At 35.3% G+C, this 12,714-nt stretch overlaps 1 protein-coding gene across 3 annotated transcripts; it reads right to left on the bottom strand.

Annotated features, from left to right (window-relative positions):
* Positions 1–4,885: 4,885 nt before the first annotated feature.
* LOC106051248 (uncharacterized) lies at positions 4,886–10,446 on the bottom strand. 3 transcript variants are annotated; one of them, XM_056025405.1, is made up of 3 exons: positions 9,986–10,446; positions 7,306–7,374; positions 4,886–6,058 (listed from the first exon to the last, which is right to left on the bottom strand). In XM_056025405.1, exon 3 carries the CDS (start codon positions 5,967–5,969, stop codon positions 5,004–5,006), a length of 966 nt encoding a protein of 321 aa, XP_055881380.1. In that variant the 5' UTR covers positions 5,970–6,058; positions 7,306–7,374; positions 9,986–10,446; the 3' UTR covers positions 4,886–5,003. The 3 variants fall into 3 exon arrangements, with proteins under 3 accessions (XP_055881380.1, XP_013061866.2, XP_013061865.2); XM_013206412.2 differs by lacking the exon at positions 7,306–7,374 and having other exon boundaries at positions 4,886–6,090; XM_013206411.2 differs by lacking the exon at positions 7,306–7,374 and having other exon boundaries at positions 9,986–10,444.
* Positions 10,447–12,714: the final 2,268 nt, after the last annotated feature.

The following is a 12,714-nucleotide window of genomic DNA, read 5'->3' as shown; positions in this document are numbered from 1 at the left end:
GAGAGAGAGAGAGAGAGAGAGAGAGAGAGAGAGAGAGAGAGAGAGAGAGAGAGAGAGAGAGAGAGAGAGAGAGAGAGATTTGTGTAGTTTATACCAAGCCCTTTTTTTTTAAATCTTACAAGAACGTTTGTAAAAACATCTTCTTCTGTATGTGAATGTATCATTGGCAATGTGTTGACGCTTGTCATAACTATAAAGGAAATATCATTGATAATTTAAACATATCCTTAAACAGTTCTTGGCCCTTTATGAAAACATTCGTATAATTATTTGAACATTCAGGGATTTCGTCGATGTACTCTGTATATTTTAAAATGTTTGTAAATGTAAAATTTCGTAAAAATAGAGGAGCAACAGCGATGGAAATATAGAAAGACAATGCCATTCTTCTCTTTGTTGTCCTACAATCACGTGACTTTGGTTAAAGTAGGTCAGGAATAAGGAACTACCTCATTGATCGTTGACGCAACCATGTATGTATTTGTACATCTTATTTTATTTCCTTTATCTCGGCTGACCGCCTTGATAATTTTACCAGCGCACTAATACTGCACTTAGAAAAGAGATATGAATTATCTCCCCTTTAGTCTTTCTAACTTGACGTGAGTTGCGCCGCTTGAACGGACACCCTCTCCATTCAAGCGCGCTCCATTGTTCTCGGCCGACGGTAGTATGTAAACAAACCGTCGTGGTCACTGACCATCGCCCACTCCCCCCCCCCTTTTTTTTCTCTTCCAACTTGTGTTGTTTATTTGAGATTATTATTTCCCCTTTTATGTACATTTTTATATTGCTACTATCAGCCATCTATTTTTCCAATCCCCTTTGTCATTATCTCCCCATTATGCTCTAAAGCAATTTTACCAATCTGACGAATGCACCTCAGTCGAGGGCATCGATAAGATGCATGAGAGACATGTCCTAATTTGTCTTTGTCTATCCGCAGCCTCCCTCAGGTGTCTGCCAATGTGCTATGTGCTATTCAGAACTGCACTTGCCTATTTGCTATTTGCTGTTCAGTGTGTACTCGACATCACTGCCTATTCATTTGGCATTATCTGCCTACTTATCGGATCACTTGCCCACTTGCTATTGAGTATCATCTACTGCCTACGTGGATCTACTCGACTTTACTACTTGGCGCTATCGGCTCTACTTGCCTGCCTATTCGACAGCCCACCTGTCAACTTATTAGGTGCGACGTCCCTATAGACCCAGATCTATGCGAGACGTCATAGCTACGCCAAACCCTCCGCAACTCACTGGACTGATCCTGCTAACTACACTGCCCACGGCAGATCAGCTCTGCCCACAGTACACTTGTGCCCACGGAAGCCGGCCACCCTCCCTACTGTGCCCACTACAGATATTAGAACTTTTGATTGAGACTCCACGAGAAGTATATCACCGGCGTCCCTCTACCCGCTAGAGCGCCACCTCCAGCTGCAGAACCTCAAGCCAGGACACAGCCAGCTGCGACATCAACAGGACAACCAGCTAAGTTCAGAAGACAAAGTGACATACTCTCTTATTAAGTGCAAGAGTGATAATTAGATCTAGTATTGTTTAGAGATAGATGCAAACCCTCCCCCTTTTTATTCTCATATGTAAATATTTATGTAAATAAATATTCTTCATTTTCAAATTTGTATCTATCTTTCATTGCTTGTCTCGTTGCGTGCCTGCTCCCGATTTATATGCTGATAGGTTGGTGTGTGATAGCTTTAAAAAATAATCATCCCCTAGACATTAAACGCGCCGAACACACGTCACTTTCCCCAACCTGTCACAGACATGTGGAGCGAATTATTTCGCCACACTCACGCTTGAAGGCGTCCAAAAGCACGACTATCCCTGATCATATATCAACCTCGCTCTTATAAGCAATGCGTCATTTGATACTATGCTTCCCAGATAATGTGAAGTTATCTACCATTTTAAGGGAAGTCTATTCGCGGTGATCTTTGGGCTGAGTAGGTTTTATTGGGTGACTTCTGTTTTACCGAGGTTTATAGTTTAACTAAAAATGGCAGCAGCGTTATGAAAATTCGTTAACCGCGAGCTGGATATCATCAGGGCCAGTCTTAGGCCTATGCTGCCGCAGTGGACACCGAAGGTTCAAAAGCCCCTCTCTAATTCTAGGTGTAAATTATTCAATTAAACCATTATAATTTATAATAGGATTCCGGTGGTCTTCTTGTTTTCAAGGAGCTCCTGGAAATCTCCCGAAACACAGAAAAATGTCCTTAAAAAGACAAAATTGTTATTTTGGGGTGTCAATCAATATGGTAAAGTCGCTGCATAAAAAGACCATTTTAAAAAATGTGCGTGATATTTACATACAAAATGCATGATTAGCCTTTATAAACAAACAGAAATGTTTTCTTTTAAATTTTAGCAGATAGTTGACAGAAAAAACACCTTTAACTGATATTTATATTTGTTGTAAACATTTCTTGTACATTTTATAAATATATTTGACTTGGTGATACTGAAAATACACAAAAATTGTCCATCTTTGTTAGCATATTGTAACATTGCCTCCCTTACATTTACGTAATTGTTTTTGAATTGGTGTATTTTTATGAAAAATCGCTTGCATAATTAATTTTATAAATTAAACGGTTTGCTTTTAGAAAACCAAAAGTAGCCGTTGCACCTAAACTTTTTAAGCCACATTTAATGGTGAAATAATATTTTTCATACCTCTTTTAGTTTTCGAGATCTGGGTGTGACAGACGGACATTTTGCACAAACCTAATAGTGGATTTTTCCCTTTACAGGGGGCCGCTAAAAATCTTCTCAACACTGATAGTACTGAAATCGACATCAAGCTATTCGGAATTGAAACTGGATCTCTGGACAAGCAACGGATCTATTTAAAAAGTTTAATGCTTTGTGTGGTGGAATATTTACAAAGTTGAAAATCAGGTTGTAAGAGTTGAAGGTCCAGGTATGTAAAGAAATGCCGAGAGATTAGGCTCTAATGTTCGACGCATGGAATAGTCTTCCAGATTGCTACAGTCAGGTGAAAAAGTCGGCATTTGAAAGGCTAACTATCGTCGGATCGGCATATTTGTACGAGCGTGGGTTCTATTTACTGATTGGAAGAGAAAAAAAATCTTGTGGCTCTTTAAAAACGTTGAAAATTTGTCAATTTTAATTTTTGGCTCTTCCGATTCTAAAGGTTGCCGACCCCTGCAGCACACAACCTTCTTTCTCCATTCTTATCTGTCATTTGCATTTGATAGAATTATATTTTGATATTCTTTCGGAAAATATTGAAACCTGCCTTATTACCGGCCTGGGTGGACCACTTCGGGGGCCCATTTTGAGTTTATGTTTCCACACAAACTGTCTTTGTAAATTTGTTAGGTTATGCATTTGTAGATAATGGTTCAGTGTGTTATTGCTACTTTACTTTTTGAGCCTTATGTCCTGCAGTCACTTTAAGTTTAGTGATATTACCCATGAAAGTTTTCCTTTGGTAGAAAGTTTACGACTCTAATTTGCGCCTGTTCTATGTTTTTTTTTTTCTTGAGTGGATGGTTCTCAAACAGAAGGTGCATAGTCTAATATTGGTCTAACAAAGGTTAAAAAGCATTTTAGTTTTTATGTTTGTGTTGTATTGGTCAGACGTGCGGATGTAATAAACCATAAACCAAATGCTTTGTTTGATTTTTAACTATTCAAATTTAAGCAATATGAATAGGTCAAATTAAAAGTATTTATTTTAGTTTTTAGTTGTTTTTTTTTCTAATTTGCTACTCAAAATAACAGACATTTTCCTGTTGGAAAGACAGATAACTATTTCTATAATTCATCTAATTCTAATTCTCTTCATAAACATTTCAGTCACTTTTGTGGTTTTTTAATGTTCTGTGTATTATGCCATCCTCTTCCAAAAGTCTTGACTTTTCTTGCCAAATTAATGCTTGTAGGTAGGTCATGTCTTATGTTAGAAACAGTGGTTGGCCTAATATTGCACCTTCAGGTACACCTGAGTTTAATGTTATTGACGTTGATTTGAAGTCATTTATTATTTCAGTTGTAGAATGATATGCAAAAAAAGTCAATAACCCAAACCCACGCGCGATTATGTAAAGATGTGAGTGTGTGTGTGTGTGTTGACTTAGACCCTCCCGCGCCGTTCGGCGCATTGGGCGGCAAGCTGTCTCCATAAAGATCTGTCACTGGCAATGTCTGAAGCCTCCTCCCACTTGGTGCCCACTATTCTGAGGTCCTCCATGAAGGCGTGTGTTGAGGGAACTGATTAAATTGTATTTATAAGGGGCGCAGAGCAATGAGAAGGAATTGTGAAATGAAAAACACCGTGACTCGATAGAAAGATGGAATGTGGTGGACACCTTATTGCATATTGTATGTTAAAAAAGATAATTTTAACATTCTTTACGAGATGGTATTAACAAAAAAAAAAGAATTTCTGCCTATACTCTAAATTTTAGAAGTATGTTTATATCTATTTATATGAATATATATATATATACTTTAAAAATTTGTATTTTTGACTTTTGTGTAAGCTGGTGTGAGTGTTAGCATTCTTGCCTGGAAATAGATCTAAATTTCTAGGTATTCCATGTTTACTCATTACCATGCGACTATTGTTATATATAAACATCGAGAAACAGAAAGAGTTACGTTCAAAATAAAACTAGGTGTTAGAAGTACAAGTTTTCATTAAATTGTGTATGTTTTATTGGACAATCAAAACAAATAAGTGTGAAAAAAACAACATTTCAACAATGTAGACTTCTTGTCAGACTCAAGAGCAAACATTAACTTCAACTTTATACAAAACATCAAAACTTTTGCTTATTTACATGTACAAACAATAGACTTTATTGTAGTAAGTTGGTTAGTTTGAAAAACAAAATGAACTTCGAGTTACCATGACTTTTATATAATTACTTAGGTTTCAATGCTTATTGTGAAGCCTAGTAAGATATCTTTGATATTAGGCGATGACAAGACAGAGGCTACTTTCAACAAACACATGCTGAATCAACTAACTTAGCAGAACACAAAAATGATTTTTCATCATCACATTCAACACCATTCAGTTTGTAGTTGGCATTGTCCCCTTTGAAGACTCCCAAACATAGCTTGCTGCCAACTGAAAGATCCCATTGAATTGATGGATTGTTATCCCATTGACTAATTGGTGTCCTTGTGTAGTCCCATAGCCAGACACTTTGATTCATCAAGTTAGAACCGCCGAGCCATATTCCTCGAGTTAGGTTTGTATTTTGAAATAGAGGCATCAGGGAGTCGTCGTCTTGGCTGTAGATTTCCCTCAGATGGACTCCATTTCCCAATTTGAGACAAAACTCTCTGGCATCATTCCAAGCAATTTGTTGATTATACAAACAGAAACAAGTGTCATTTGTTTTCAGTTTGAGATCTGCCACCAGAGAGTCACTCAAGAAGGAATCTTCAATTACTGTAAGTAGGTTATTTAATGTAGCTTCCAGTTGATGGCCAATATCTAACAACTCTCTTTCATCTTGAATTACTTTATTTAATCTAGCTTCCAGTTCATGGCCGAAAGAGACTGTGCCAATGAGTACTGGGATCATTAGAATGGTCAGTAGAATTAGCCCCAATGCGACAAAGAGTAGAACCTTGTTGAAGGTTGACAGCTGGTTAAAAGCAGACGTGAAGGTTTCTACTTCCCAGAAGTCATTGTCTTTCTCGGGGTACACAGAGACGGGTTCATACTTCATCCCAGCTTCTAACCGTGCAAGTTCAAACTCTGGGCTATGCTGGTACAGAATGGAGTTTTTGTTTTTTAGGAGTGTGTTGGCTGCGATCGATGTCATGCTAGCAGTTTGGAACTTGTGTTTATAAATTGGATCCGTTTCTTGAGATATCATTGGCACTAAAGGCTTGACAGTTTGGCTGGACTGTTTTAAACGGCCAGCGTAGAGTGCAGCTTTGTAAGAATTCATGATAGCAGAAGACCTGAACACAAATCGTCAGAAACAGCAAGTTCAGTGTACTTGGTAGTCAACGAACTAGGCTCAATTAATTTGATTTTCTGCAGAATGAGACAAAAAGAAAATTGATTTCCTGAAAGGAAAGTAAAATAATTATAAATGTTTTTAAAATCTTTATTCATTAATATTTTTATTTAAAAAAAAAGTTTGGTTGTCTTTACCGCTACAATGTTTGTATTATTATTATTATTATAGCTTTGATATAGCGCTACTTTCATGCTTACAGCATGCTCAGAGCGCTTTGGTCCAATCTCGTTTGTGGACCAGTGGGGGGAGGGGGTATCTAGGAGTTGGCTCTCTGTGCTGCCTTTAGGTGCTCAGTAAACAAAACTCTGCCCGAGTCGGGTGTCGAACCTCGAGCCCTCTTCTAGGTAGCCAAGCCAAGTTCAAGAACACTTAGCCCCTCGACCACGCTTCCCACTATTGTGACTATAAACATCTATATACTGGTATTAAACTATGCATTTCTTAAAGTGTATGTTGGTTAAGTACGAGACTTTACTTGGAGATAAAGTTTTCCTTTTTTTCCTATGATTCAGTTTGGTTTTTGTCTTCTTTAAGATTTAGTTGGAAAAGTGCGAGGGAAAAGGAAAAGAAAAAAAAAAAAGAGTCCTTTAATTTCATGGCAACCAATGAATGACAGCGCATGTTCCGCCCCTGTAAAACCACGTCAACTTTTGGTTTGTTTAGATTATAGATCCTAATCTAGATCTATCTATCATTCATTAGTGTGATTATTTATTGAGAAATGTAAACATTCCTACAAAAATTTATTCCTAAGGCTAATGGAGGAATCTTTTTAAAAATACTTTTAAAAAATTGTTTCTGTAAATAATTTATAAAATTCAAATATCGATTGTAGATCTAAGTGAGTAAGTCCAAAGCGTTTTTCGTTACAACAAGTCACATAAGTAGGTAGTTCGATATCCGCATATAAACACCGGAAGTAGAATCTAGTATTACATTTTTTTCATACACAAACTGCATAGGTCCAAAACTATGGTATTTTGAATTTCATAGTAGAATTAAATTTTGCTAATTTTTTTAACGAAATTTGTGCTCATTGTGACCTGGAATGTTTATATTTTTGAAGGGCATGTTCCGATTATTCCAGTGCTGATTTGTTTTTATTTGGTTGAAGATCAAACGACTGCATATTTATGTTTGTCAATTGAATTAATCCGGGTGCCAAACTTTTTAAAAAAGAGGCATTTGCTTAAAAATGCTTAATTGATAAGTTAGAACCATATTTTCGACCTAATTTAATTTAAAAAAAAAAACGACTTACAGTGAAGTCCACTCGATTCACTCAAATTTGTGACCAATTATCGATAGTTGACATTTTAAGCACTGAACACTATATTTTAAGACAGAGTTGGCAGAAAAAAATTATCCATGAAAAAAAAGAGATTTGTTAGAACATATATACAGCCATCACTGACAGTACATATTTAAATCCATCTCAATCGGCCCCCTATTTATAACCATCAATGATTTGAGTAATTTCTTTTTAAAAGCATTTCATTTATCTACATAAAAATTAATTATTTTTTCATAAGGTTTTTTTTTTTTAATTATTCCAATTCAATATGAATTGATGTTATCTATTAAGCTGGTTGTGTAAACTAAAAAAAAAAAAATTCTTAGTTATCTTTTAAATAAGTTTGTATCATCAGTAATATTCATAGAATTTAAGCTTTGTTTGAATCACATAATTATCAACTACTCTAAGTTATTATTATTTCACTTTAATTTTTTTATTACTATTAATTTTAAGGTTTTTTGATTAAAAATATTATATAGCTATAATATTAATATATATATAAAAAATATAAGAAATTTGGAATTAAATTTGTTTTTCACATTTAGCTGGAACATCAAGGACACTTTACACACCATTAAAAAATGCTAGATGCACCAGAGTTTCTATTTAACTATTTGATTAATGCTTTTGGTTGTCCTGTAATAAATTATCAAACCATGATTAGTAAACTCCACTCAATTTTTAAATCAAACTATACCTCAGTCTACACTGGACATATTAATGAGACAGTTTCTCATTAATAAGGGATTTATCAGACCCATCAGTGGGTATAAAAACAATGTGCTTCACTACACAATGCTTGGGCTGAAAGAATCTTAGGTTTCTTAATTTATTATCATGAAAAGCACCAATTGCTAAAATGGCTATTTTTAGATGGTAAGACAAAAGTCAAGGGCAACAACGCCTGCATTATCTTTGCACTAAAAAAGAGATGAGCAAGAGACACATTTTCTTTTTGTTTATCAAGAAAAAGATGTGGGGAAATTATTATGGATTAATTAATTGAGAGTGGACAGATGAGCAAAAATGAAATAAAAGCTGCTTTGAAAGACATTGGTGTGCATATTCTTTAACACATGTTTTGATCATAGAAAATATATTGTTTACAAAAGCAAATAATCTAAGAATCTGTGAGATTCACAACATCTCATTGTAAAATTTATGAAAATAAGGATGATGCTGAGATTATACTTGTTCTTTCATTGTGATAGTATTTTACATTTCCTTAAGTGTTTTTTAATTTTATTTGATTGATTTGCTGATGTGTTAGTGATAATTGTAAGTATGCTATTTTATTTGCAAAAAAAAAACTTTTTTGTAATAAAAAAAATCTATTTTGATAAATAATCAACCCATTAAATAGAATATCTAGACATTTTTTTCTTATATAAAATCATGCATTAGGCATTAATATTTAGAATGCATGATACCAATTATTTTCTTCATTAACGTGTGTTGCAGATTTGATTATATAGATGTCAAAATTCTTTACTTCATGCATCAAAAATTACTTAAAATCAAAGTATTACTTTTCAATTTTTTAAATAATAATCTCAGCATAATAATTAATTCATACTTTAAAAGTATAGGTACCAGGCACTTAACTAAAATTATTTTTTTCTCTTTTAAGTTTTAAATCTTTCAAAATGAATTTTCAACAAACATAAGTACTTTTTCAATTACAACTAATGTTTTACTATATAATCCTTAAGAATACACTTTAAATTTGGCAGCACAATCAAAAAAATACTCTTGACCTATTTCCCAGTGTGATTCAACTTCCGGTAGTGAACAGAAATGACATGGATCTCAAAAATCAAGACTTTTACCCTCTCAAATAAAAATATCTCCTCTTCCACTTGTCATACAATGATAAATTTGGTATGGTTGGAAATATTTTTTCTAGCCCTCTTCAACCATATAAGTTTTATAAGTATATTGTGAGTTTGAATTTTTTATCGAACTAGCTACATAAGTCATAAGACGGGGCGGTATTAGTTTGCGAGACAAGAAACGCTAAATCAGGTTTCTCTTATATTTTAAGAATATGCAGAAAAAAATGCAGATTACAAATAGGTAATTTGATTTCCTCGGAGATAAATAGTTTTTAAAATATAAATTTGTAAGTTTTATTTCTTATTACCACATAATATTGTCATTGGAAATACGCCATTTTGGTTTTAAGGCTTAATACTAGACTGTCACTATCTCCCTTGAATTACCAACATTTTTCTGTTGCTGTTTTGTCTTTCTTTCTAGCAGCTATTAGATCTAATATTAAAATTCATTTAAAATGATAGCATAAGATTAATAAGAACAAAAAACTCTTTAAAAAAGTTATTGAAAAAATGAACAAACAACTTCATTAATTTATTATTAACATTTTTTTAGACCTTCATTTCAGTAAATACACTTAAAAATGCATAAGTTGACAGCATAAGAACAGAAATCTCTTTTTAAAAAGTTATTGAAAAAAGAAGAAACATTAAAAACAAACATTATTTCATAATTTCTAACTTTCTTTTTAATTAGACCACCCTTATTCCACCGGGGTTGCAAATAATACTAGCTTACCACTATTTATTAAAATTAATTCAAGAAAAATAATCCAAAGTGTCATAAATAAATATTTTGTAAATCTTACCTTGTAAATCTAAAGCTTCTTCCAAAAGATTTTGATCTGAATGTAATAAAAGATTTCAAAACTCAAGTCTTGTTGGTCTGGACCTGCACTGACCACTGGGTGGGAGACTTCGATCCTAGACAGTGATATCAGCACACTCAAGATCTACGTAATACATAGATCATGACACAGCACTGAATGGTCAACTTTTCAAGGACCCTATTCTTTGGTACACCGTGTCATCACGTGGGTGGGAAAGTCTACTTGCCCTACGGGGGCGTACACTCCAACGCCACATGTTGGTCATTGTTTGGTCCCAGAGGGGTGGAGGGTGGATTTAGTCGTTTCTTTTCTACTAAGATTCTAAAGGTCGAAGTATAATGACATATTTCAAGATCAAGTGTAAAAAGTGTTTCATTAGTGTCCACTATGAGATTACGGAGACACATCATTTGCGTAGAAAACATGTTTTTTTCGGTGTCTGGAAATTTAGGCACTTTTTGACAAGGCAGAAAATTAGGCAATCTTTAAAAACGACCTTAATTGTGAACATAATTTAAACATTTTAACGTATATTTTATCCTAAGGCTATGAATGGGTTACGCTATCAAAAATACCAACTAGAACCATTTCTAATTGCAGTTTCATGAGACAAAAGAAAAACTTAAAAAAAAAAGGGGAAAAAATTACAACCATAAAAATGCCCGGGGGGGGGGGTATTAAGAGGATAAACGGGTAAAAAAATAATCATTTCTCATTTTAAAAAATCGATTTTTCAAAAGTTGCATATTATGTTAGAATAATATCTAATAAATGATATAGTTTAGCTAAAATCACTAAAATAAATGTATTTTAATGTAAAAAATGAGTTAGAAAGATGTAGGGATGAGCTCTAAATATTGAAAAAATCGCCGTCTTACGATGCCGATTACCGCGTATCCCGCCATAAAACTGGGTCATGTTTGGTGTCTTTTTAAAGCTTACGGTCAGCTCTACAAGTTCATTTCAATGACTCATTTATCTAAAAATAACCATAGCCTTGAAACTAGTTCAAACTAGACCACTACACGTGTCTCTATTCAAATCCGATTGGATCATGATGTGTATTTATGAAATAAACGATTTTGATTGTTCCTTCCGGCCATGTGGTTCCGATGTTTACAGCAACAATGATGGCGTCTGTGAATCGATAGAAGTTAGAAGGCCCTTCTCAGGCCTTCTGGATATTGTATGCTATTTGCCATTATTATTTACCGTAAGGGTATTAGTTTACGACACTAGAAACGCTAAATCAGGTTTCTCTTATATTTTCAGAATATGCAGAAAAAAATGCAGATTACAAATATGTAAATTGATTTCCTCGGAGATAAATAGTTTTTAAAATATATATTTTTAAGTTTTAATTTCTTATTACCATAAATTGTCATTGGAAATACGCCATTTTGGTTTTAAGGCTTAGTACTAGACTATCTCCCTTGAATTACTTGCCAACTTTTTTCTGTTGTTGTTTTGTCTTTCTTTCTAGCAGCTACTAGATCTAATATTAAAATTCATTTAAAATGCAAACAATCTTTTGTACTTTGAAAAATAAATTAAAATCATGTAGTTAAAGTAATAACAACAGACAAAAAAAATAATAGAAAAATAAAAAAAAATAACTCTAAGCCTAACAAAATATCTTTTATTGGCAAAATAAAAGTAATTAAATAAATAGATACTGGTACCCTGACTTTAAATACATAAAAATAATAGACATTAAATGTTATTTAAGATATTAAAAAGCTGATTCGCAGGTCTCTCTTTGGGCAACGACCGGACTGCCTGGCGCGGCCTTAGCGGGCTGTGTCGGGCGGACCGGTCGGCGTCCACGAGCTAGGCTCTATCTAGCCCGTTCCCTGGTGCGCTAGTGGAGGAATCCGCCGCGAACAATGGCAACTCTGACACTGGGAATATCGAGAAACGCGCGCCACCCCACTCCTGCCTTGCAGGAAACTTATATGCCAAACTGTGGTGGTGATTGCTTGGGCAAGTCTCTGCCTTGCCCTTAATGGCGACATAAGTATAGGCCATGCACGCTGCTGCATTAGAGCAGTAACTAAGGCCGCCAACGGTCTTAACCATACAACTATGACAGGCACAGACACAGAAAAAAGCGGGCACGAGCAGACCCGAGCAGGCTCCGTGCGCCGAGTAGTGGGCGTCAGGCCTGGACACGAAAAGTCAGCTACTAGTCGCCCCGCGACCTCGATGAGGGGGAATTTGTCAGGTCGTGAAAAGTTAGCTAAAATTCCTCCACCAAAGTCCTCTTCTCAACGAACACTGCATTCGTACCTCCTTCGGAGGTCCGATTCGAACAAGGTTGATGGAAGTCTGCCACAACCTCCTGCCGACCTAGATACATGGCAGGCAAATATGACTGGAAGCGAAATAGTGACGGGAGCCTCCGGCCCCCAAACAACCCAAACTGACACTAGTGGGAACCAACCCACCTTAGGGACTAAGCCCATTAACACTAGGTCCCTCCTGATTTTACAAATAAACATCTGTGGGGTAATACCCAAGATGTTAGAGCTCTCCAAACTCCTCCACGAGAGGGCAATAGATGTGGCTTTATTACAAGAGACACTAACTGGCAAACGTAATGCCAGTATCACCGGTTATACTGCATTTAAGTGTAAGTGCACAGACTGCCGGGGGCTCATCACCTATGTACGCAACAATTTGGTTGCTACACAAGTCCCCGGTCCACG

This window comes from Biomphalaria glabrata, chromosome 4 (assembly GCF_947242115.1).
Source record: "Biomphalaria glabrata chromosome 4, xgBioGlab47.1, whole genome shotgun sequence".
NCBI lineage: Eukaryota > Metazoa > Mollusca > Gastropoda > Planorbidae > Biomphalaria > Biomphalaria glabrata.
The sequence above is the reverse complement of the archived record's forward strand: the minus strand, read 5'-3'. Positions and strand labels throughout refer to the sequence as shown.